Raw genomic sequence first — 22,491 nt, forward strand, 5'->3', positions numbered from 1 at the left:
CCTGGGACACTTTGGTTCCCAGCCCGCGCTCAATCCACTGAGCTACGCCAGCCAGGGCTGATACCTTTAAACAAATTGATAAAATTCAAAAATAGCATTTTTATTAAGTTAACATTTTGTGAGTGTTAAGTGTTGCAGTTCACCTGATGACTTCTCATTTGTAAAAAAATTATGTCAATTTTTTTTCTTTTTGTTTTTTTAATGAGAGAGGGAAGGGAAGGAAAAGAAAGGGAGAGAAACATGGATTGGTAGCCTCTCGTATTCACCCTGACCAGGAACCAAACCCACAACCTAGGCACATGCCCTGGCTGGGAATCGAACCATCTAGCTTTCGCTTTGCTGGATGACGTCCAACCGAGGCACACTGGTCAGGGCTGATGACCTCTCCATTTAAAGAGTAGAGACTCTTTCCTTCTTCTAAGGATTCCCTTCATAATATTACTTCAATGGCTAATTCACAGTGAAAGATGTTTTTAAAATAAATAGGCCTACATTTCACCCTATAAACTACTTTTGAGAAAGCACACATTTTAGGAATATAAAACATAGCTTTAAGATATGTGTATTCTTATTCAGGAACTACTTACCTTGGTGATTTTTCCTCAGTAAGGTTTAGAATATTATGCCCCTACATGAAAATTAGAGCATGGTCTCTGAGCAATGCAACTGTTTGCTAAATAAAATGAACAAATAAGTCATACCATACTTGCAACATATTCATGCCTGACCAAGAATGCCCTATATATATTCAGTGCATTATCTTCAATTTGTTTAACAAGCACTTCACACATAGAGATGCAGACCAATCCCACAAAAGCTTATGATTTAAAATGGAACCTTAAGCCATCTTGAGACAGTTCCCAAAAGACCCAAGGACAAAGCTGTTTAAAACAGAATAGTTATCTCTTGACAAAAAAAACAAAAAAATCAATCAGTAAAGATTTTTTAGAAAAGCTCTTTAAGTAACAAATCAAATTCTACATACCCGTAATATCAAGAACAGAAGGAGTTGCCATGTAGTATCTATGAACTGTTTCAAGAAGTTGGGCACCATGGCCTTGACCTTGAAATGGAGTCAGTATCAGCATCTGACTAGAGTAAAGAAATTATTTTAAAATTAAAATATCACAAAATGACCGCTTTAAAAATTGCAAATTACTAGAGTATTATGAACATTTTAAAGTCTATGTTCCTTTTTTCCCCTATCAACTGTCAAAAAATCCAGAAATCACTGAGATACTCCAAATTGGCTTAATCTTCTTCACTGTTTCCAAGGGAACAATGAAATAAGTCAGTACATAGCCAATGAATAATGGTGATTTTTTTCCTAAACAAATCAACACTATTATAACAAGTATTGGAAACTTCGGCAGTTCCTTCTTCTGAAATAAAAGACAAGGCACGTGTTACACTGCCAATTACCTTACACGTGGCCGGGTTTTGTCTGGGTACACATAGTAATTATAGACTGTCATGTAGCCTACGGTCGCAAAGAGTGTAGCTCCATCCTTATTATACTTCTCAAATCTGCAGATAAAACAGAAAGCCAAGCAGGTCAATTACAGTCACGCTCCCATGCAGTGTCCATTTTCTTTTCCATTCTCTGACTGAATTTTCAGTGTCAGCAAGCTACTCTTTGAGGGCCCAATGGGTACACCTGCTATGTTCTGAATGTACAATTCACTTAATTGGTGTGCAGCAACTTGGATAAATCAGACCTCTTTACATCACTTCAGTGCACTTGCCTATTATAAAGATGAATAGGTGGCAAGTAAAAGAAAACACAGGCAAAGCTCATTTTACTGTTTAAGCCTACATTCAGGGGCCTAACGGACAACAGCATTTAATTCAGCTCTATTCTCAAGGTCTCCCAAAGCATAATGAAAGAAAACTCAAGCCTCGTAAACAATAGTTTTTCTTTCCTGGGAAAAATATCATTATACTGTCCAATAATTGGGCCGCCACAATTAAAATGGTGGCTTTGTGGAGGTAATAAGGTCTACTGTTGCTTTAGAACTGTACTTACACTAGAAAGTAGTGCCATCTTTCATCATCCACGTCAATAAAGCTAGCAGTTTCAATAAACCACATCAAAAAGGTCTGAAGCCTTTCATGATATTCTCGAAAGCCTCTACATGTCATGTCAGCCTAGGGAAAAAGCCAGAAAAAGTCAGGTGAAACCCATCACAGAGGTAAGTGAAAGTGTGCAGAACACAAAACAATACTGTGGGAAAATGTTTAGAAGTCTCAGATTAAGATGTGTATACAAACACACATACAAAGTAGACCTTTGTTTTTTAATGCTGACAAAAATTTGTTTCCTAAAGTTAGAATAAATTACTGAAAATAACAACAAAATAGCACACAGGTTTCCGGTATGGGGAGTCCTTTCACACCCAAGAAATATTTAGATTTATTTTTACCTTGTATATCTGAAAGGTAAAATTTTCTCCTCCTGTTGGACTTAAAACAGAGTATGTATGGAGTAAGGTTCCAAATGGCTTGAAATCAACTTCTTTTTCCAGCAAAGAAAGAAAATCATTTGTGTTTGTGCAAAATCCAGGTGGAATGATTTGTCTAATTTTGCCCTCGACATCATCTGCCTAAGGAATGGAGGTTAAGGAACATAAGAAAACAATTAATAACAAATTTGATTTTTAGTTGAATATGCTTAATCTCTTTGAAATGAACAAACCCCACAAAGATCACAAAACTTCAGTCCACAGTTAAACTAAAGAAGTAAACATACAGTGAACTGGAAAGGGTGGAGTTCCATGTGGATAGGATCCTGCCACATGAATCATGAGCATAAGCGTAACACAGAAATAAAGAAGAGGAGGCAGGTAGCCTCAAACCAAGTGCAAGAATGAGAGCCATTAAAATTTCTAATATCATGTAGAAAATGCTGACTCTATCCCTTCAGGACAATTTGAATTGGCCAAAACAAAAGACTGCTTATTATTTAATGTGTATCAAGGAGACCATGTTGTCCAAGACATGAAGAGGTCACACCAGGAGTAGTGACAGGAGGCTACAGTCTGACCAAAAGGACAGCTACCTCACAATGAACAGCAGACAGGTCATAACTCCCTCACACACCAAACTCAAAATTAAGATCATTTTAAAAATATGCCCTCTTAGGAAACAGATAAATTGTATGAACAGATATAATATCCACTTGTCCCTATAATGTGACATAATTCTTATGGACTTAGATTTGTGACAGTAAAAAGAGACAAGCCTGGACAACAAAATTAAACTCAGAGATTAAAATTACCCTTGTTAAACAACCTCAATGAATGTTAAAACGATCAGCTGAGCAGACTTCATAATCCTTTTCAAAACCCCAAAAGACCACTTGATTGAATACATTTACTACTTCTCTTTAACCATGAATATTTGATGAAGTCTTACAATAAAGTATTACTGCTTCTCACCAGGCAATAAAACTTAATGAATTGGTCTCAACTTAACAAAACCTTATCCCTCAATACAGTCCCTAAAAGCCTGACATTACATTCAACAAAATGAGCTTGCAATCTATTCAAACTTTTTCCTGAACAATGAGGCCAGGTTTTTACTTAATGGAGTTTGCCGTGAGTTCAGCTGTAATGTTTGTATTGTATCTATTTCCACAAGGACTGACACAAGAACACTTTGTGTTAACTTACTAAGCAGCTCTTTCATACCGTTTACATGCATGATGGGTATTAGTTCTAAACCAAGACCCTTGCTACTTAGCATTCAAAACAGGGAAATTAAGATGCTTAGGACAAAATACACTACAAAAGGCTAATACAACATGCTACTAATTCCTGTCCTTTCAACCATCTTTTAACTAAGTAGAAGCAATGCACCTGCAGATGAATAGCACTTTATTATCATTCAGTTACATTTTAGGATACAGAACCGAGGATGGAGTTTATCACAAACAAGTTTTATTTCAGTGCTTTGGTACCACCAACATTTATATATAACTTGTTTATAGCTATAAGAGAGCTACTATTTAAAATATAGCTCTTCAACATTTTGCCCAACAGCTTATTTTTCATATGTACAGCAGTCCTTGCAATCCATTCACACTCAAGATCAGAAAAACTGCAGCTGATAGGATTATTTTTATTTTAAAAGTACTGTTTGGTAAATATTTCTCCTTGAAACTGCTATCTAATGTGAAGAGATCATCTTAAGCATATTTTATAGAATCTGTACAATTTCAATAATTACAAGAGGAAATTGTAGTAAAAAGGAACAGTTTCAATAGGTCTGTTGTGTGGCAATTAAAATCCAAGGTAGTGATGGGCAAAGTAGTGTAATTTTAGTTCAAGTTTTAAAAAAGTAATAACTACTTAAATTAAGAGGTGTATAATCTACCAGTTTAAAAGAAAACACTTCAAGGCATTTATAGTGTATATAATTTTAACTTTTTAAAAACTTTCCCTATGTCCTTGTCTTCTCAACAAGGCATTGCAAAGCATGATCAAATAACTTCACATATTTTGCACCAAATGTACTTCAAAGATTCTTAGACACTCTTAAGTTTCAAGTAGCAGTTCTGGTGGAAGACATAGCAACACAAAGGTTTGAGCTCAACAAAGTTGGAAGAGAGTTAATGTTTAACTTTCAGCTTTCAAAGGATACTTACTTATTGTAATAAATATCCTCAAATAAATATTTTACTCTGGGCAAGTTTACACTTTAATAACTTCCATGGGGAATAAAAGGTTAAATTTAAAAATAAGGAATTTGTTATTTGTAATAAATTAGAGAAAATGTACAGGGTAGGACAAAAGTAGGCTTACAGCTAGCTGTCTGTATGGAAAAGAATACAGTAATTAATAAATAATAATGCAAGAATAAACTGTGCTTCATGTACTCACAACTGTAAACCTGCTTTTGTTCCACCCTGTATATCTGATATATTACCTAAAATACATAACATAAAGCCAAATAACTTTTCAAACCTAGAATTTAGAACTTCGGTTCACTAAAGGAAAAATGTTTATATTTCTCTACTAAATGAATTCTGCCTTAGGAAAAAAATTCTATACCCACCATATCTTTGAGATCTGTACTCTTTTTCCAAAAGAATATATTTTAGTTCAGTTAAAATATTCATTTTTCATAATGGATTATTGGCCAGATAATAAAATCATCACTAAAGAAAAACTCCATCAAACCATTTTTAACTGAATGTTGAATTAAAGGTTAACTGAAACCTTTAGTTCCAATGATTGTGACTAAATATTTAGATTCCATTTTTGAAGACTGTGGAAAAATCCCATATCTTGAATATAATTTAAAACTTCAATTAAAATTATGCAAAAATATAGTTATAGAAAGAATAAGAAATTAAGCTGAGTAGATCAAGAATTCAAAATAAAACCTGATACCTTTAATTAATAAAGACATGCCTTACAAATGTTTTCCTAATGCTTGGCAATTTTTTTTAAAGTATAAAAGTAACTATTCTATTTAGGTCTTATGTGAAGTGCATCATGATAACATGTTTTATATTGTATACTCTCTCACTATGGTCATTTCAACTCCCAACTTCTATACATAAGATGTACCTATGAAGCAAATTTTGCTTTTCCTCATCACTGCATAAACCAATATGTCTGAGAATAATTGGTAATCTGCTATACTAAAACTATGTTTACACTTACATTTATACATATTTGAAAACCAAACTACAGTAAGTCCTCAATGTCAATGACAGGCTCTGTGACTGTAAGCGAAATGATGTATAAGGAAACCAAGTTTACCACAGACTAATTGACAGAAACAAGAGTTAAGTTCCTACAGCATATCATCAATGATAACACTGAACAAAACAAGACTATTCAAGGACCTGCTATACCTCTTTAGTGTCTTAACCTAAACAGCACCATTTGTCTAAATTTGTCTGAGTTATTTTTGAAATAGCAATTTTAGGGACACATTAAATAGGTGGCACTTGCTGTCCTTTACTTGGCTAAAGTGGCAGACTTAACATTAACTATAATTCTAAGGATACCTAAGATATTCTATAAATGTAAGTGAAGAAAATTCCATATCTACTTAATTTGCTAAATTTTAAATCCTCTGACAATATTTAAGTTGTAGAAATCTGATTATTGTTAGAGAAATTAACAGTTTAAACCTTTTCACTACTGGAAGAACAATGGGTGCATTATGTCTGTTTGTATTGCACTAATGTTTTGCTATGTGAACTCACAAAAAAATTCCAAAATAAAAACCTTATAATCTTAAATGTCAATATATAATTTTAAAAATTTCTATATATAACCAATAAAATATAAAAAGCTTAAAAATAATATACTGACACTTTATAGTCCATAAAAAAGCATGATTCAAAAGTCATAATTATCAAAGAATATAGTGAAATATTAATCTAACAAAGATTGTTTTTCATTTCCTCAAGATTAGATCTTTGTAAGAGCATACGATTCTTCCATAAGAGGCTAAAGAATTCAGAAAAAAAACTGTACCTGTTCTTATCAACCCTCCAATTCAATCTACATAATGGCAGACAAGATAGATTGAAATTCACCTTATCCATGTATTTTAACCCTCCTCTACCAAACCTTTCCCAGAAATGCTAGCAATTAGCAAGTGTGAACAATCTTACACATCCTTTCACTTAAAAGCAATAAAATGACCTCAAGAGAGGGTAGGAGGTATTGATAAAAGCAAAGACAGGGACAACCACAAGATGAAAAATGAACTATCAATGTGTAAATAATCAAGTATTGTAAAATTCAGAATTATGAATGAAGGCTTCCTTTAAAGGTGAAGCCTAGTGGGGATGTTTTACAGGTATCTTAATTATGACTAAAAAATTTTAGGTACAACTGGAGAATTCAGAAAAAGAATGAATAATGAAAGATTAATGTAATGGCAAAATTGTAATAAGCAAACTTCTAAGCAGATTTGCTGTGGTTTCTGATCATCTAAATGACTGCCTTTTTCATATGCAAAAATGCTACATAGCATAGTCTGCAAACTCTCAAATACGATGTATAAAAGACTCAAACCTAATACATCTCATACAAAAATCTGATACCACCCCCCAAATTTACTTTTCCAATCTTCCCTCTTTCAGTTAATAGTACCACTATTGTTTAAACAATGAGGTCTTCCTTATTCCTCATTCACCATCCATCACGTTTAAGTCGATAGCAAAGCCTACTGGCTCTCCCTCCAAAATATATCCTCAATAAAACTAAATGCAGTAACACTGAAATGTTCCGGTCTCCTTTCTTTCACTGTTGTCCCCTACAGTGTTCTTTCCATAGCAGCCAGAATCATCTTTAAAGTATAAACCATATCAGATGACCCCCACCTACTTAAAACCCGTAACGGCTATCAACTATTCTTACTCCAAATGATCCAGTTTTTGCCAAGCCCTTCAATTATTTCCTATACTCCTCTCCATCACCACAGTGATTTAATGATGATGGTCTTCCTGGACTACAAAAATGCCAAGAATATTCTCATTTTAGGACCTGTGCATATGCTGGTCCCTTTGCTGACTAAGCTTTTCCCTCACATTATTTATTACATGGCTGGCTCCTCTTCATTCAGGAATCAGTAAAATGTTTCCACTATATGAATCTAATTTGTTTACTATTTGTTTACTAACTGTTCCTGTTGGCTAGACTATAAGCTCCATGAGACGGTGACTTTCGTTTTGTTTGCCATTATATCCCCAGTATCAAAAAACAAAAGATACAATGGAATAAACATTCTCACTGCAAACTGAGATAGAAGAGGTAAACCCATTCCCCCAACATCCACTACCTATTCTTTTTGTTATGAGGGGGAAAAAAGTGTTTGCTTTAATGTATAATTTAAATAAATGATCTTTGACCATGAAGCAAATAAATAATCCTACAAAAAGACATAAAAGATTGATTCCTTGCTCACAACACAGGACTTTTAAATGGAAAAACCTGGTTTTCAAGAATGGAACAATTAGAAGTCAATGCAAATACATAGCTATTTTCACTGCACAAAGTATCTGACAGATTTATCAATAATTAAGTCAATAGTTCCTTTGGAAGAAATCAATTCAACACTATCAGCTGGAACTTAAAAACCCATCAAAACCGCCACACAACAGTGAATTTTGTACAACACAAGAAAAAAACACCACCTTTATTTTAAATAAGAGTATCTAGCTAGGCTTGCGAATTAATCAAATAAATATTTGATTATGGAAAACTCTGTATTTTAATAACTCTGTGTTAAATACTGGTTTAGCTAAGATTAAATCTTTTCAAACAGCAAATCACCACAACTACAGCATTACTCAAACACTTTGAAATCTGCAAATTTCAAGAAATTTCAAGGGACACAAACCACTGAATAAAACAAATACTGTATTAACTAAAGCTATATATTATCTGACAAGTTTAGCCATCTTGAACAGGACTGGGAAGTGGTAACCAATAAAAAGGTAAGTGCTCAAACTATTTCTGACACTGAATTTGAATGGATATAAGAGACTATTTTAACCTCTTTCATTCTATAGCCAATTTATGCTACAGTTCCATTAAGTTCACCAATATGGTATCTTTACCCTTAAGGAGATTGTCTGCAAGAGGGAAACCCCTCATAACAGCAATAAATTGAGAGCTAATAGCATAAAAGTATGGGAGTGAGAACAAAATAAAATATATGTTGTAAAAATAGAAATAAAACTAAAAAGCACACAAGAGCCAGAGCCCATTTAGAACTGGTCATAAACAATCCTAACATTTTTATTTTTATTTATATGTTTAAGTATATTTTACTAATTTTGCTGTTCCAGTTGTCCCATTTTTTTCCCCTTGTACCCCCCTTCCCACAAGCATTCCCCCACCTTAGTTCATGTCCATGGGTCACACATATAAGTTCTTTGGCTTCCCCATTTCCTACACTATTCTTAACCTCCCCTATCTATTTTGTGTCTACTATTTATGCCTCTGATTCCTTTTACCCTTTCCCCCACCCTCCCCACTTCCTCTCCCCAATGATAACCCTCCATGTGATCTCCATTTCTGTGATTCTGTTCCTGTTCTAGTTGTTTGCTTAGTTTGTTTTTGTTTTTAGGTTCAGTGTTATAGTTGTGAGTTTGTTGTCATTTTACTGTTCATAGTTTTGATATTCTTCTTTTTCTTAAATAAGTCCTTTTAACATTTCATATAATAAGGGCTTGGTAATGATGAACTCCTTTAATTTGACCTTATCTGGGAAGCACTTTATCTGCCCTTCCATTCTAAATGATAGCTTTGCTGGACAGACTAATATTGGATGTAGGTCCTTGCCTTTAATGACTTCAAATACTTCTTTCCAGCCTCTCCTTGCCTTCAAGATTTCTTTTGAGAAATCAGCTGATAGCCTTATGGGAATTCCTTTGTAGGTAACTGTCTCCTTTTCTCTCGCTGTTTTTACGATCCTCTCATCTTTAATCTTGGGTAGCTTAATTATGATGTGCCTTCGTGTGTGCTTCCTTGGGTCCAACTTGTTTGGGACTCTCTGGACTTCCTGAAAGTCTATTTTCTTCACCAGCCTGGGGAAGTTTTCCTTCATTATTTTTTCAAATAAGTTTTCAATTTCTTGCTCTTCCTCTTCTCTTTCTGGCACCCCTATTAGTTGGATGTTGGAACATTAAAAGTCGTCCCAGAGATTCCTAAGCCTCCCCTCATTTTTTAAATTCTTCTTTTCTGGATGAATGTTATATTTCTTCCTTTTGCTTCAAATCATTGATTTGAGTCCCAGTTTCCTTCCTTTCACTGTTGGTTCCCTGTATATTTCCCTTTATCTTACTTTGCATAGCCTGTACTTTTTCCTCTATTTTGCATCCATACTCAATCATTTCTGTGAGCATCCTGATTACCAGTGTTTTAAACTCTGCATCTGATAGGTTGGCTATTTTCTTGTTGCTTAGTTCTTTTTCTGGAGTTTTGCTCTATTTTTTCATTTGGGCCAAATTTCATTGTCTCGGTGTACCTGTTATGTTGTAAGGAGTGGAGCAACCCACATTGCTGCATTGCGGCGCTGTACGTGGGGGAGGCATCAGAGAGGGAACAAAATGCTGCTTGCTCAACTCTCAACCCACTTTCAGTCACTTGCCCCACTACCCACAAGCAAATTGGGCCCTTCTGGTGCTGATTCCTGGGAGAATCTCTCTAACAAACTCTCCAGAGGATTGGAAGTTTCTTCCACTGCCATAAACCCCAGATTTTTACAGCCAGAGGTTTTGAGGCTTTAGTTTCCAACACTGGAACCCTGGGCTGCACGGTCTCTCGCTCCCCAGTTGTTCCTCCTGGCTTATTTGCTCACAAATGTGGGACCAACAAATCTGCCAGCTGCCGCCCCTCTTGTCCCATCTACCATCTTGCCACATGTCCTCTCCACCCTGGCTGCCCATCATCTCTGCCCCTCCTACCAGTCTGGATGATTGTTTCTTCTTTAACTCCTTGGTTGTCAGACTTCCATACAGTTCAATTTTCTGGCAGTTCTGGTGTTTTTTTGTTTTTAAATTTGTTGTTGTCTTTCTTTATTTGTGTGAGGAAGCAAAGCGTATCAACCTTTGCCTCCATCTTGGTCAGAAATCCAATACTAATATTTTTAAATAGGATATTACTATAATTATGCTCGCTACCACGAAGTATTATCTCCTACTACAGTCTTGATTTTCTACTAGCCTTGTGACCCTGGGCACAAAAGTAGAAGTCCTTTACAATAAAACAAAACAAAAATTTTAAAGGGCCAAATCAACCATTCCAAATAATGGAAAGGAGTTTTAACAAAAAAGAACAGGGCATGAGGTTGGCAAAAGGTTTAAGTCAGGAGGAGTTTAAAGCCTTGAAAAATCTGGCTTGTTAATACTTTAGGGACTGCTACTTCTACAGAAGAAAAGTTATGATATGCAGTGTGTATTAATATATAAGATCTTCATTTTCCCCATTTTAATGCTCTGCCTAATTTTATGTAGCAGTGTTATCAATAATATGACAGATTTTATTTGATAAAACTTGTTGGCTTCATAGGTCCAAAGAACAAAAGCTTTTATTACAACAATGAAGTTTCTAATTTTCCATTTTATAAATGTGATTATGAGATAATTCTTGACAAAAAATTGTAATGCCTTTTAACAGGAATACCCAGAAAGTCTAAAATATACAATTTTCTTAAGTTCCCTCAAAGATTCATGTCCATCCAGACATGCAAACTACACTCAGCCCCATGCCAATATCCCCAAAAGTTTCAATCATTTCAGCATCAACTCAAGTCCAAATCGTTATCACCTAAGTTATCTAAATCAGTATGGGTGACACTCTGGGTATGATACAACATGGCACAAAATTCCTTTCCACCTATGAAACTAGAAAACAAGTTATTATTCCTAAACTACAATGGTGGGACAGGCATAGGATAAAAGTTATAGACTTTCCCATTCCAAAAGGAAGAAAATGGTAGGAAGACAGGAGTTACTGGTGCCAAGCAATATCAAAAATCCAGCAGGTCCATTCCATTAGATTTCAAAGCCTGGGAATACTGTGGCCTGTGGCTCTACATTTTGGGTCTGAAGCTCCACCCTCATTGTCATCCTTTTCATCGAAGGGTGTTTGCAGCTGAGCCCTTTTATCCACCTGTTCCCTGCCTATAGAATTTTGAAAGTTCATCAGCCTTCCCTCATCTTGTGAGCCCAAACTGGCAGTGTTTCTGCTAACATAATATTCTCAAAATCCCTGTGAGTCACCTGTGCACATCACGAAGGTTCTCACCATAAGATGGTCCTCCACGGATCTTCCCTGATCTCTATTCAATCTTTATTCCTGACTTCTACTGATATTGAGGAGATCCTTGAGTCACATGCTTAATCTCTCCAAGAGCAAAAGGTTATCTAGCCACACTCTTGGCTTTCTCTCCAGAGCACACTTTCCTGACAATGAAGTCTTCTAATTTTAGTGTTTCTGTAAACTGGATAGGCTAAGAATCTCCCAAGTCCAGCCCTGGATCTTTTTTTGCTCCAACAAGTCACCAGAAACTTAGAAGCTTAGAATACAATCTCATTCTCTCACTGTCTAGCAGCAAAGTCTAAAATCAATATCACCGAGCTCAAATCAACATTGTCAACAGGTTAACCATACTCCCTCCAGGCTCTAGAGGAGAAACTGCTCCTTGCCTCTTCCAATTTTTGGTGGCTACCAGCATTCTTTGGCTTGTGGTCACATTACTCTGCCTCTGTGGTCACACTGCCTTTTGGGAGGCCACAATTCAGCCTGCCACAGATGTAATACAGGGTCTGGCATGAGTAACATCTGTTTTGAGTATGGATGGTAGGACAATAATATGTATGGGTGTAGTAATTTATAGTTTTAATCTGAACATTTCACCTAAAGTGTCATATGGTGTGCTTGAGTGTGATATTGCTGTTTTAGAATTACATGGTTATGATTTTGTAATAAAAGGTTTTGTAATAAAAAAGAGACGTTATTTGTGCCAGACTCTCCAATGCCTCTCTTTACCTTCACTCTTTTAGTTATTTGTTTCAAATAGTTTTATAATGTAATTAGCTTAATTATCCAGTTCATAAAGGATTATATTAGCAAAATTTGTGAGATTAGAAATGCAGCAAGAGAAATTTAAATAGGCAAATTCTACGTGAAGTAGAATAGAAAATTTAGCTCTTTCCCTTCATCTTATTTAACTTTTGGGAAAAGAAGTAATTTTCATGTGCATAATAAAAAACAAAAAGTGGTAAGTAAAATATGACTCTGATCATAAAAGTGAAGGTTTTTAGGAAAAAGGTCCACTCAGGAAACAGATCAGGCTAAGAATCAAATCTGCAAGGTTAACTGAAATGACAGGCAATCATCTCCATAACTAAAGACTGAATATATGGTTTTAAAACTATTTTACAACATATTCTTTCCTCCCTCAAACCTTTTTTTAAAAAAGATTTTATTTATTTATTTTTAGAGAATGAGGAAGGGAGGGAGAAAGAAAGGGAGAGAAACACCAATGTGTGATTGCTTCACATGCCCCCCACTGGGGACCTGGCCCACAACCCAGGCATGTGCACTGACTGGGAATTGAACCAAAGACCCTTTGCTTTGTTGTCCAGTGCTCAGTCCACTGAACCATATCAGTCAGGGCTTACACCTTTATATTTTAAAACCTGTTTTATAATCAATTGGAAAATAAAGTCTAAAATAAATTTATTTCTCTTCTTACCTCTACACAGTCAAAGTTCTCATCAACTTTCGATGCATATTCAACACGGAACATTGTTGACAGGCTACCAGCAATATAGTATAACAGTATCTTCAGACCCTTGTAACCAAAAGCAGTTTCACTGAAAGGGGGAAAAACAGCAGTAATCTAAGACCCCAAAATGAATCTTTGCAAAGTCATTTAAAATATAAACCCTATATATCAACAAGTGTAGCTTTGTGGGTAGTTTCAGGATTTTAAATTCTATTTTTTTTGAATAAGAAATATTTGTAATGAAACTGTGCCTCAGCTTTCCTTGTTTATAAAATAAGAGAGACTAACAGCTCCAACCTCAGGGATATTGTGTGGGTTAAATAAGCAAGTTAATACATGTAACCTGCTTATAACATTGGCACATTGTACAAGTACTCAATAAATGTTTACTATTAATACTACTGTGACTGCTGCTGCTGCTACTATTACTACTAGTACTAAAAGGCATTTAAAATCAGAGACAAGTAGTGTTAAACTGGTACCTGGCTAGGCAAGCAACTAAGATATAGCTTTGGCCCAGTCCTTCCAACTTACCACTTGCTTATATCACCAACATCCAGAGCAGCTTAAAGTGGTGATGACACCTGTCTAATTAATTACACTCCTCTATGAACTCAGAAAGCAGACCTGGAGCTGCTGCTATTTTTCCATCCCTGCTCCCTATTATCCATTATGCCTTGCTATTCCCTTTGTCAGTTTAAAAAATCTTTTAAAATATGAATTCTAAACTATCCAGAATAGGTAAATCTAGAGACAGAAAGTAGATTAGTGACTGCCTAGAACTTGGGAGGGTACGGAAAAGGGGGATGACTACGAATTGGTTAGGAATATTTTGGTGGGAATGATGAAAATGTTCTGAAATGATGGTAGTGGTAGAACTATGAATATACTAAAAACCAGTGAATTGTACACTTTAAAGGTGGTCAAGTATATGATAAATTATCTCAATAAATTTTTTTTTGGTGAATTCTGAAGGAAGAGTGTCTGAAAGAAGTGTCACTTCCAGATTTCTGTCTAGGTTAATAAAATAAAGTGTGAGCGATATCCATTCCAGGACCCTGAAAGTTAGTGCAGTAAAAAGGAGTGTCAATGATACTAGGATCAAGAATAATGTCATGACTGGGTCAGAAAATACAGAGTTACCACTATTATGTGACTGTTTTCTGTCTACCTTAGAAGACGGGTACTCCAGCACAACATTTTTAATGGCATGCAAACCAGACAAACAAAGGTGCAAAATCCCATTAAAGGCTGTATCTATAAAATCAGATCCTGTCTACTAAGATATTACCACAGAAAGAGATTTTAAATAAATAGCAGTAAGAGGAAGAAAATAAATAGGAATCTAAAGAGAAAACATTATTTTATAATAAAACTTGCTTAAAATATCAAAGGCTCATATTCTGGCATAATTCTTAATATTAAAAGTACATGAAATGTTTAATGTATTTATAATGAAAAATTCTCAGAAAATCTGTTCCATAAAAAAACATTTTTCAATTTAAAAACATATTAAATATATAAAAGGTACTGAAATAATGCATAGGGAAAACAGCCATAAAGGGAAATAATTTAAATGTCAACTATATCTAAACACTCTTCCCTACTACAACAAACCAGGGTTCCTTGGAAAAACGATTCCAGAACTAGTGGAAAATGTACAAGATGAATCTGAAACATCTTACTGTATCAGAAAGTAGTGGGTCCTCAAAATGATGATGATATATCAAAAGGACTCAAAAGCTGGTTTGACAGAGTAGCCGCTTGTTTAATCTGGGATCATCAAAATTAGTAACAGTAACAGATTATAACCCATTTAATTAAAAAAACAAAAGAATACTTGAGTCTATTCTGTTATAAAAGAAATACGTAAGGGGAAGAAGAGAAGCTCTTTCCTATAGAGGAATGCCAACTAATAAATGTAGTAGGTATGACAGAGTTAGAAAACAACCATTTTATAATCATAGTAAAATACTAAAGACAAAAGCCAGTAGTGGATTTAACATTACTGGGTACAAGTTTGATGGGAAATAGGATCCTTTCAGCCTGAGAATATTTCCCCACAGATTACATATAAATAACATAGGGGGAAACATAATCCTTACAGTGGAGAAACCTGACAGATACCTCTAAACTAAGTGGTCCAAGTCAACTTCACCAACAACAGGACAAACTGGTATCATGGACTTTCCGATATGACACAGAGGAGAACAAATACAACATCTGTCACAGTCCTACAAAAATATGCATTACATGAATTCAATCATGAAGAAACAATCAAACTAATAATGGTGTACAAAACTAGCCTATACTCTACAAAAATGCCAATGTCAAGAAAAGCAAACAAAGCTCAAGGAACTGTTTCAGACAAAGAAGACTAAAGATATATGACAACTAAATGCAACATATGATTCTAGATGGGGCCCAGAATAGAGAAAAATGTTACAAAGAATTGTTGAAAATCAGTTAGCAAATTTGAAATGTGGACTGCATATTAGGAAATAGTATTGTATCAATGCCAAATTTCCCGAGTCTTGATAATTCTACTGAAGTTAGCGTCCTTATTTTGGGGAAATACATACTAAAGAATTCAGGAGTAAGTGGTCAAGATATTGTCTGTAACCTACTCTCAGACAGTTCAACATTATTCATATAAAGGGTGGGGCAGAAGTAGGTTTACAGTTATTCATATGTAAAACAATACAATAATTTATAAGAAGAGAGAATGATTAAAGCAAATATAGCTAAATACTAACAACTGGTGAATCTAGATAAAGCCTATACAGAGCACTATTGCAACTTTCTTCAATCTTGAAATTCTTTTCAAAATCAAGTTTTTTTTTTAAAGGTAACTGACTATTCTAATAACATAATGAAGGCACAGAAAATTAAAGAATTGTGCTGAGTATCCTAGGACATACCTTTAGAGTTTCTTTCTAAAATAAATTTCTCTTGACGGCTTATTTACTTGTCATAGAATAGTAACTTAAGCTTTCTTGTTATGGTGGAGGGTGTTGTATTCTGCACTAGAAGCAGTGTAGCCAAGTAGTGGTTAGAAAAAGTAGTCGTTGTGAATATGGGCTCTGCAGTCAGATTGCCTGAATCTGAACTTCAGCCATCACACGTCCTTAGGCAACTATCCAGTTCAACCAACATATAGTGTAAAAAATGGTAACACCGTCACTAAGACCATTGTGAGAATTAAATGAGGTAATGTATCTATAGCACTAAATAGTAGATAGTAAATTGGTGTCTCATTTTTACATATGCCCTTTTAATATATATTTTTAAATAAATTACACGAAAAAATAACAGGAAAGAAAATAAAGTGATTTCTAAGTCTTAAAAGGAGTGGATTTTTTTTTTTGCGGGGTGGGGGGGATACTTATTTGGCAAACATCTTACTAAGTTACTTACTCATCCCCAAAGAGCTGATGGGTATATTCAGGAAAGAAAGTTCTAATGTCATTTTCTAGATCTTCGGGAAAACGAACTGTTTAAAAAATAAAAATATACAAATATTAATGATATTAAAGGTGACAGATTATTTCTATTTCAAAAATTTCACTATACTAAGATACAGTCAACATTTTTCTTAAATTATTGCTTTTCTATTATATGACTTACACTGGATTCTCAAGAGACGAATGATGAAAATCAGAAAATCACTTTCAGTACTTCAGTATCAAAAACCTACTGAATTAGAAACCACGTATGACAGAAGCATCTGATTTAGTTTTTACTTTTCTGTATGTTTATACACAATGCAAAAATAAAAGAAAACAAAACCAAGACACTTGGAGATAAAAGCTATAGCATCAAGGAAACAAAAACAGAATTTATAGAAAACACTGAGACCAAGAATAACCTGAGTTCGATGAAACCCCTATCATCATATCATTTCATGACTACAAGATAACATTTATGTTTTTTCTAGGTTTTGTTTTGTTCTGTTTGCTATTAAAAATAATGCTGAAATGACATATATATATATATATATATATATATATATATATACACACACACACACCTTGCTGTACTTTTACAAGTACACACAAGGTAAATTCCTGGCAGTATAAGTGCTTAGTAAAAGTACTGAAATACTTTCATAAATACTTCTTAAGTGCCCTCTAAAAATACTGTATCAGTTTATATATCCACCAATAGCTACTTAAATTCTTTTGTACCCCACATCCTTGGCAATACTCCATACCCTCAACTTTAATTTCTACCAGTCCAAAATGGAAATGGGTATCCTGTTGTTATTTTTACCTGCATGTATTGTGAGTACTGATATTATTGAATATTTTCCCAATATAATTTATCTAATGAAGAAAAATTTTACCAGAAAAATCCTTAAGAAATTGAAGAATAAAAAGATTAAGTAATAGATGAAAAAATTTGAATCCTGTTCTCACACAGCAAGTCACTCACAAGGTACCAAAGTATTAGCTAGCAGATTACTAATTTACACAGAAGGGAAGATCAGTAGAGGTCTGGCATGCACCACCTTTCCAAATGATCTTAGAATTACTCATTATGAGCCTCCTGATTTAATGCAATATAATGTATATGGCATCACTTATAAAGTTTTCTTACCAAAAATATCTAATACAGCTTTATGGTCTTCCACTTTAAAAGAAATATAAAGGGTAGAGGAACAAGTTACCTACTACCAAAAGGAAATAGAAATATATGGAATGTACATACTGAAGAATGAAACTGAAGAAGATACAAATAAATGGAAGCATATCCCGTACATGTGGATAGGAAGAATTAACAACATCAAAATGTCCAAACTACCCAAAGTAATCTATAGATTCACTGCAATTCCTGTCCAGACATCAATGGCATATTTACAGAACTAGAACAAATATTCCAAAAATGTATATGGAACCACAAAAGACCCTGTATAGTCTCAGCACTCTTGAAAGAGAACAACTAAGTCAAAGGTATCATGCTTCATGACATCAAACTATACTACAAAGCTATAGTAATAAAAAAAAAGCATGATACTGGCATAAAAACAGACACATAGATCAGTGAAACAGAATACAGAGCCCAGAAATAAACCCATGCCTATATGGTCAATTAATGTACGACAAAGGAGACAAGAACATACAGTGAGGTAAAGATAGTCTGTTCAATAAATGGTATTGGAAAAACTGGATAGCTACACGCAAAAAAAAAAAAATGAAACTAAATCACCTTCTTACACTATTTACTAAACTCAAAATGGATTAAAGACTTAGTAAGACTCAAAACCATAAAACTCCTAGAAGAAAACACAGGCAGTAAAATTCCTGACATTTCTCTTAGCAATATCTTTCAGATGCATTTCCTCAGGCAAGGAAAACAAAAGAAAAAATAAACAAATGGAATATCAAACTAAAAAGGTTTTGTATAGCAAAAGAAACCATCAATAAAACAAAAAGACGACCTATCGAATGGAAGAAGATATTTGCCAATGATACATCCAATAAATGATTCATGTCCAAAATTTATAAAGAATTCATACAATACCAAATAAATAAATAAATAAATGGGCAAATGACCCAAATAGACACTCATCCAAAGAGGACATACAGATGGGCAATAAACATATGAAAACATGCTCAAGGTCACTTATCATCAGAGAAATGCAAATTAAACCAGGAGACATCACCTCACACCTGTCAGAATGGCTATCACCAATAAATCAACAAAAAACAAGTTATGTCAAGGATGTAAAGCAAAGGGAACCCTCATGTACTATTGGTGGAAATGCAGACTGATAGAGCCACTATGGAAAATAGTATGGAGGTTCCCCCCCAAATTAAAAATGAAACTGCTTATGACTCAGCGATTCCACTTCTAGGTATATGTATAATCTCAAGAAACCCAAAACACTAATTCGAAAGAGTACAGCACTCCCATATTCACAGCAGCATTATTTACAATAGCCAAGATATGGAAGCAAGTGCCCATCAACAGGTGAGTAGTGCCCATCAACAGGTGAGTAGATAAAAAAGTGGTGGTATGTATGCAATGGAATATTACTTGGCCATAAAAAGAATGAAATCTTACCATTTGAGACAGCATCATTGAACCTAGACAGTATTATGCTAAGTGAAATAAGTCAGACATGCAAATATCATATGATTATACTTATATGTGGACTCTGAAGAGCAAAATAAATTAAAAAATAGAAACAAAGAACAGACTGACGGTTGTCAGAGGGGAGAGGGTTGTGGGAGGGGGTACAAAAGGTAAAGGGATTAAGAACTACAAATTGGTAGTCACAAAATTGTCCCGGGGATGTAAAATACAGCATACAGAATTTAGTCAATAATATTGTAATAACTATGTACAGTGCCAGGCGAGTACTTGAACTATGAGGGGGACCACCTTGTGAAATATATGATTGTCTGTCTAACCACTATGCTGTAAATCTGCAATACAAAATAATAATGAATGTAAACTGTAATTGAAAAATAAAATTCCAGAAGAAAAATCCAAAATGTAAATTTGTCGAATAATTCTACACAATAACGTTGCTCTTCCAAATAAATTAATGGCATGAGAGAAAAGTTTCATGTGGGGGGAGGGACTATTTTGGGTTAAAAGAGATTAAGGCAATATTACAAGTTATTGCTGCTGACTGTAAAGGATTAGAATGACTAAATAACCCAGTCAATTTTAGCTGTGTCATATATATGTAGGACTTGAGTCAAGTAAAGTAGATCTTGATGTAGGAAGAAAATCTATATTAAAAATTATTTTCCATAGTGTTCCCATACACAATTAATAAAGACAGAAAAGCCCTGGCCAGGAGACTCAGTTGGCTGGGGAGTTGTCCAACAGACCAAAGGAAAAAAAAGGTTTTGGGTTCAAATCCTGGTCAGGGCACATACCTAGGTTGAGGGTTCAACCCCCATTAAGGTTTGTACAGGAGGCAACCAACAGACGTCTGTCTGTCTGTCTCTCTCATCAAAAAACATACCCTCCAGTGAGGACTGGAGGCAGGGGAACAAGCCATCTTTCACCCATCAGAAAGGCAGGGTATTTTCATTTTGTTTTTTAAATAATGACATACAAAAATGACCAGGGTACAGGTAAAAAGACACTCTCAAAAAATTCTGGTGTAAGTATAGGAACTTTTTTGGAAGTTTAACAATAGCTACTAAATATGCTCTTATTCCATTCCAGCATAGTGGTTCTCAAACAGAGGCCACTTCACTCATCACCCTCAGGGGATATTTGGCAATGTCAAAAAACATTTTTGGTTGTTGCAACAGGAGAAAAACATTACTGTGAGATCAGGGATGCTGCTAAACATCCTTGAAGTCACAGAATAACGAAGAGCTATCTAATTCAAAATGTCGGTAGTGCTGAAGTTGAGAAACTCTGATCTAACATTTCAATTTCTAGCCATACATTCCACTGAACATCCACACAAGTGGGTAAAGATAAACACAAGGATAATTGTTAGAGAGTTATTTTTAATAGTTAGAGGAGAAGCAATCCCTCAATAGGGAATACTTAAATAAGTTATGGTATAGTCATAGTGTACTACATAATTTAAAAGAACAAAGTAGATCTATATGTAGGTACAGAGAATAATATTCAAGACATTGTTAAGCTAAATATAACAGCCTTACCAGAAGACCCTGGTTTTAGAAAAATAATGTCTGCACAAGGAAAAAATCTAGATTAGTATTATTTTTGTAGTGAGGGGTTAGAGGACCATTACCTTATATGTAATTTTCTTTGTATTTCTGTCATGTTTGTATTGTTTAAATAATAGCAGCTCACATTTATTGAGAATTTTTTTAAAATTTTATTTATTTATTTTTAGAGAGGAAAAGAGAGGGAGAGAAACATCAATGTGTGGTTGCCTCTTTCACATTCCCTCCTGGGGACCTGGCCCACTACCCAGGCATGTGCCCCAACTAGGAATTGAACCAGTGACCCTTTGGCTTGCAGGCTAGCACTCAATCCACTGAGCCAAACCAACCAGGGTGAGAATTTCTAAAACTCTAGTTATTCAAGCACTTTATTTGTATTTAATCTTTCATTTAATGTTTACAAGCATTATAAAGTACTATTAACTCCATTTTAAACATGAGGAGACTCAAGCATGAAAAGTGATAGAACCAGGATTCATAAGCATATAATTAAACAGCTTTACTGAAGTATAATTTACATACCATAAAACTCACTTGTTTTAAGTGTATAATTCAATGATTTTTAGTACATTTACAATTGTCACAATGTAATTTTAAAATATTGCCATGATTCCCAAAAGAAATCTCATGCTCATTGTCAGTCATCTGTGTTCCCATCCTAGCTCCAGGCAACCACTAATCTACTTTCTGTCTATGGATTTGTCTTTTCCAAACAATTTATACAAATGGAATCATATAGCATATGGGGGTTTTTTTGGCGGACGGGGTGGGAGCGGGGTATGTCTGGTTTCTTTCACTTAGAATATTTCTGAGGTGCATCCATGTTGTAGCATTATCAGACCTTCATTCCTTTTTATCGTCGAATAATATTCCAACATATAGCTATATACACCACACTTTGTCTTTTTGCTAGTTGATATCTGGGTTGTTTCCATTTTGGGGCTACTGTCAATAATGCTGCAAAGAACATTAATGTATGAGTCTTTATATGGACAAATGTTTTCATTTCTCTTGTACATACCTAGGAGTAGAATTTCTGGGTCATACAATAAATTCATGTTTCTAACTTTTTAAGAACCTGCCAAATGGTTTTCCAAAGTAGCTTCAATATTTTACATTACCATCAGCATTATAAGTTTTTTCCATATCCTCACCAACACTTATTGTCTATTATTTTTGTAAGAAAAAAGCAGAAGTAAATATTTTAAAGATGAAACCACTTATTCTTGTCACTTTTTGCCACAATGCACTTTCTATATGTAAACCATGCCACCTCTCAAACATCTATCCACTTTGACATAAAGACTAAAAAAAATCTGAATACGTTTAATAAATGCGGATAACTATATTTACATAAACAACTGCTCTGATAGGGAAGTCTTCAAATTTTAAATTATATATACACACTCAGTACATACATAATACCACTTAGGAATGGCATACATACCTAATTTCAGTTCAATTGCTGTGTTGGTGTTACATTTGTACTCTGCCAGCTTCTTCTCCACTGCACTTTTGTACTCAACCAAAAATTTCTCCATAGCACCAAATCCTAAGA

General features: G+C 34.6%; 2 protein-coding genes across 4 annotated transcripts in view; one reads left to right on the forward strand and one right to left on the reverse strand.

Annotated features, from left to right (window-relative positions):
- The window catches only part of SLC25A12 (solute carrier family 25 member 12), a 172,976-nt gene that overhangs the window by 29,519 nt on the left and 120,966 nt on the right, over nt 1–22,491 (forward strand). The gene's annotated exons all lie outside the window — the stretch shown is intronic.
- HAT1 (histone acetyltransferase 1) overlaps nt 1–22,491 on the reverse strand; it is a 42,031-nt gene that overhangs the window by 17,255 nt on the left and 2,285 nt on the right. For all 3 annotated transcript variants that reach the window (XM_028510368.2, XM_028510369.2, XM_036023293.1), the window contains exons 2-8: nt 22,381–22,485; nt 16,684–16,759; nt 13,234–13,354; nt 2,424–2,603; nt 2,027–2,148; nt 1,423–1,527; nt 986–1,092 (exon numbers count right to left, since the gene is read on the reverse strand). In XM_028510368.2, coding sequence (XP_028366169.1) covers nt 986–1,092; nt 1,423–1,527; nt 2,027–2,148; nt 2,424–2,603; nt 13,234–13,354; nt 16,684–16,759; nt 22,381–22,485 — 816 coding nt within the window. The remainder of the gene's footprint in view (nt 1–985; nt 1,093–1,422; nt 1,528–2,026; nt 2,149–2,423; nt 2,604–13,233; nt 13,355–16,683; nt 16,760–22,380; nt 22,486–22,491) is intronic.

Source organism: Phyllostomus discolor, chromosome 4 (genome assembly GCF_004126475.2).
Source record: "Phyllostomus discolor isolate MPI-MPIP mPhyDis1 chromosome 4, mPhyDis1.pri.v3, whole genome shotgun sequence".
Lineage (NCBI taxonomy): Eukaryota > Metazoa > Chordata > Mammalia > Chiroptera > Phyllostomidae > Phyllostomus > Phyllostomus discolor.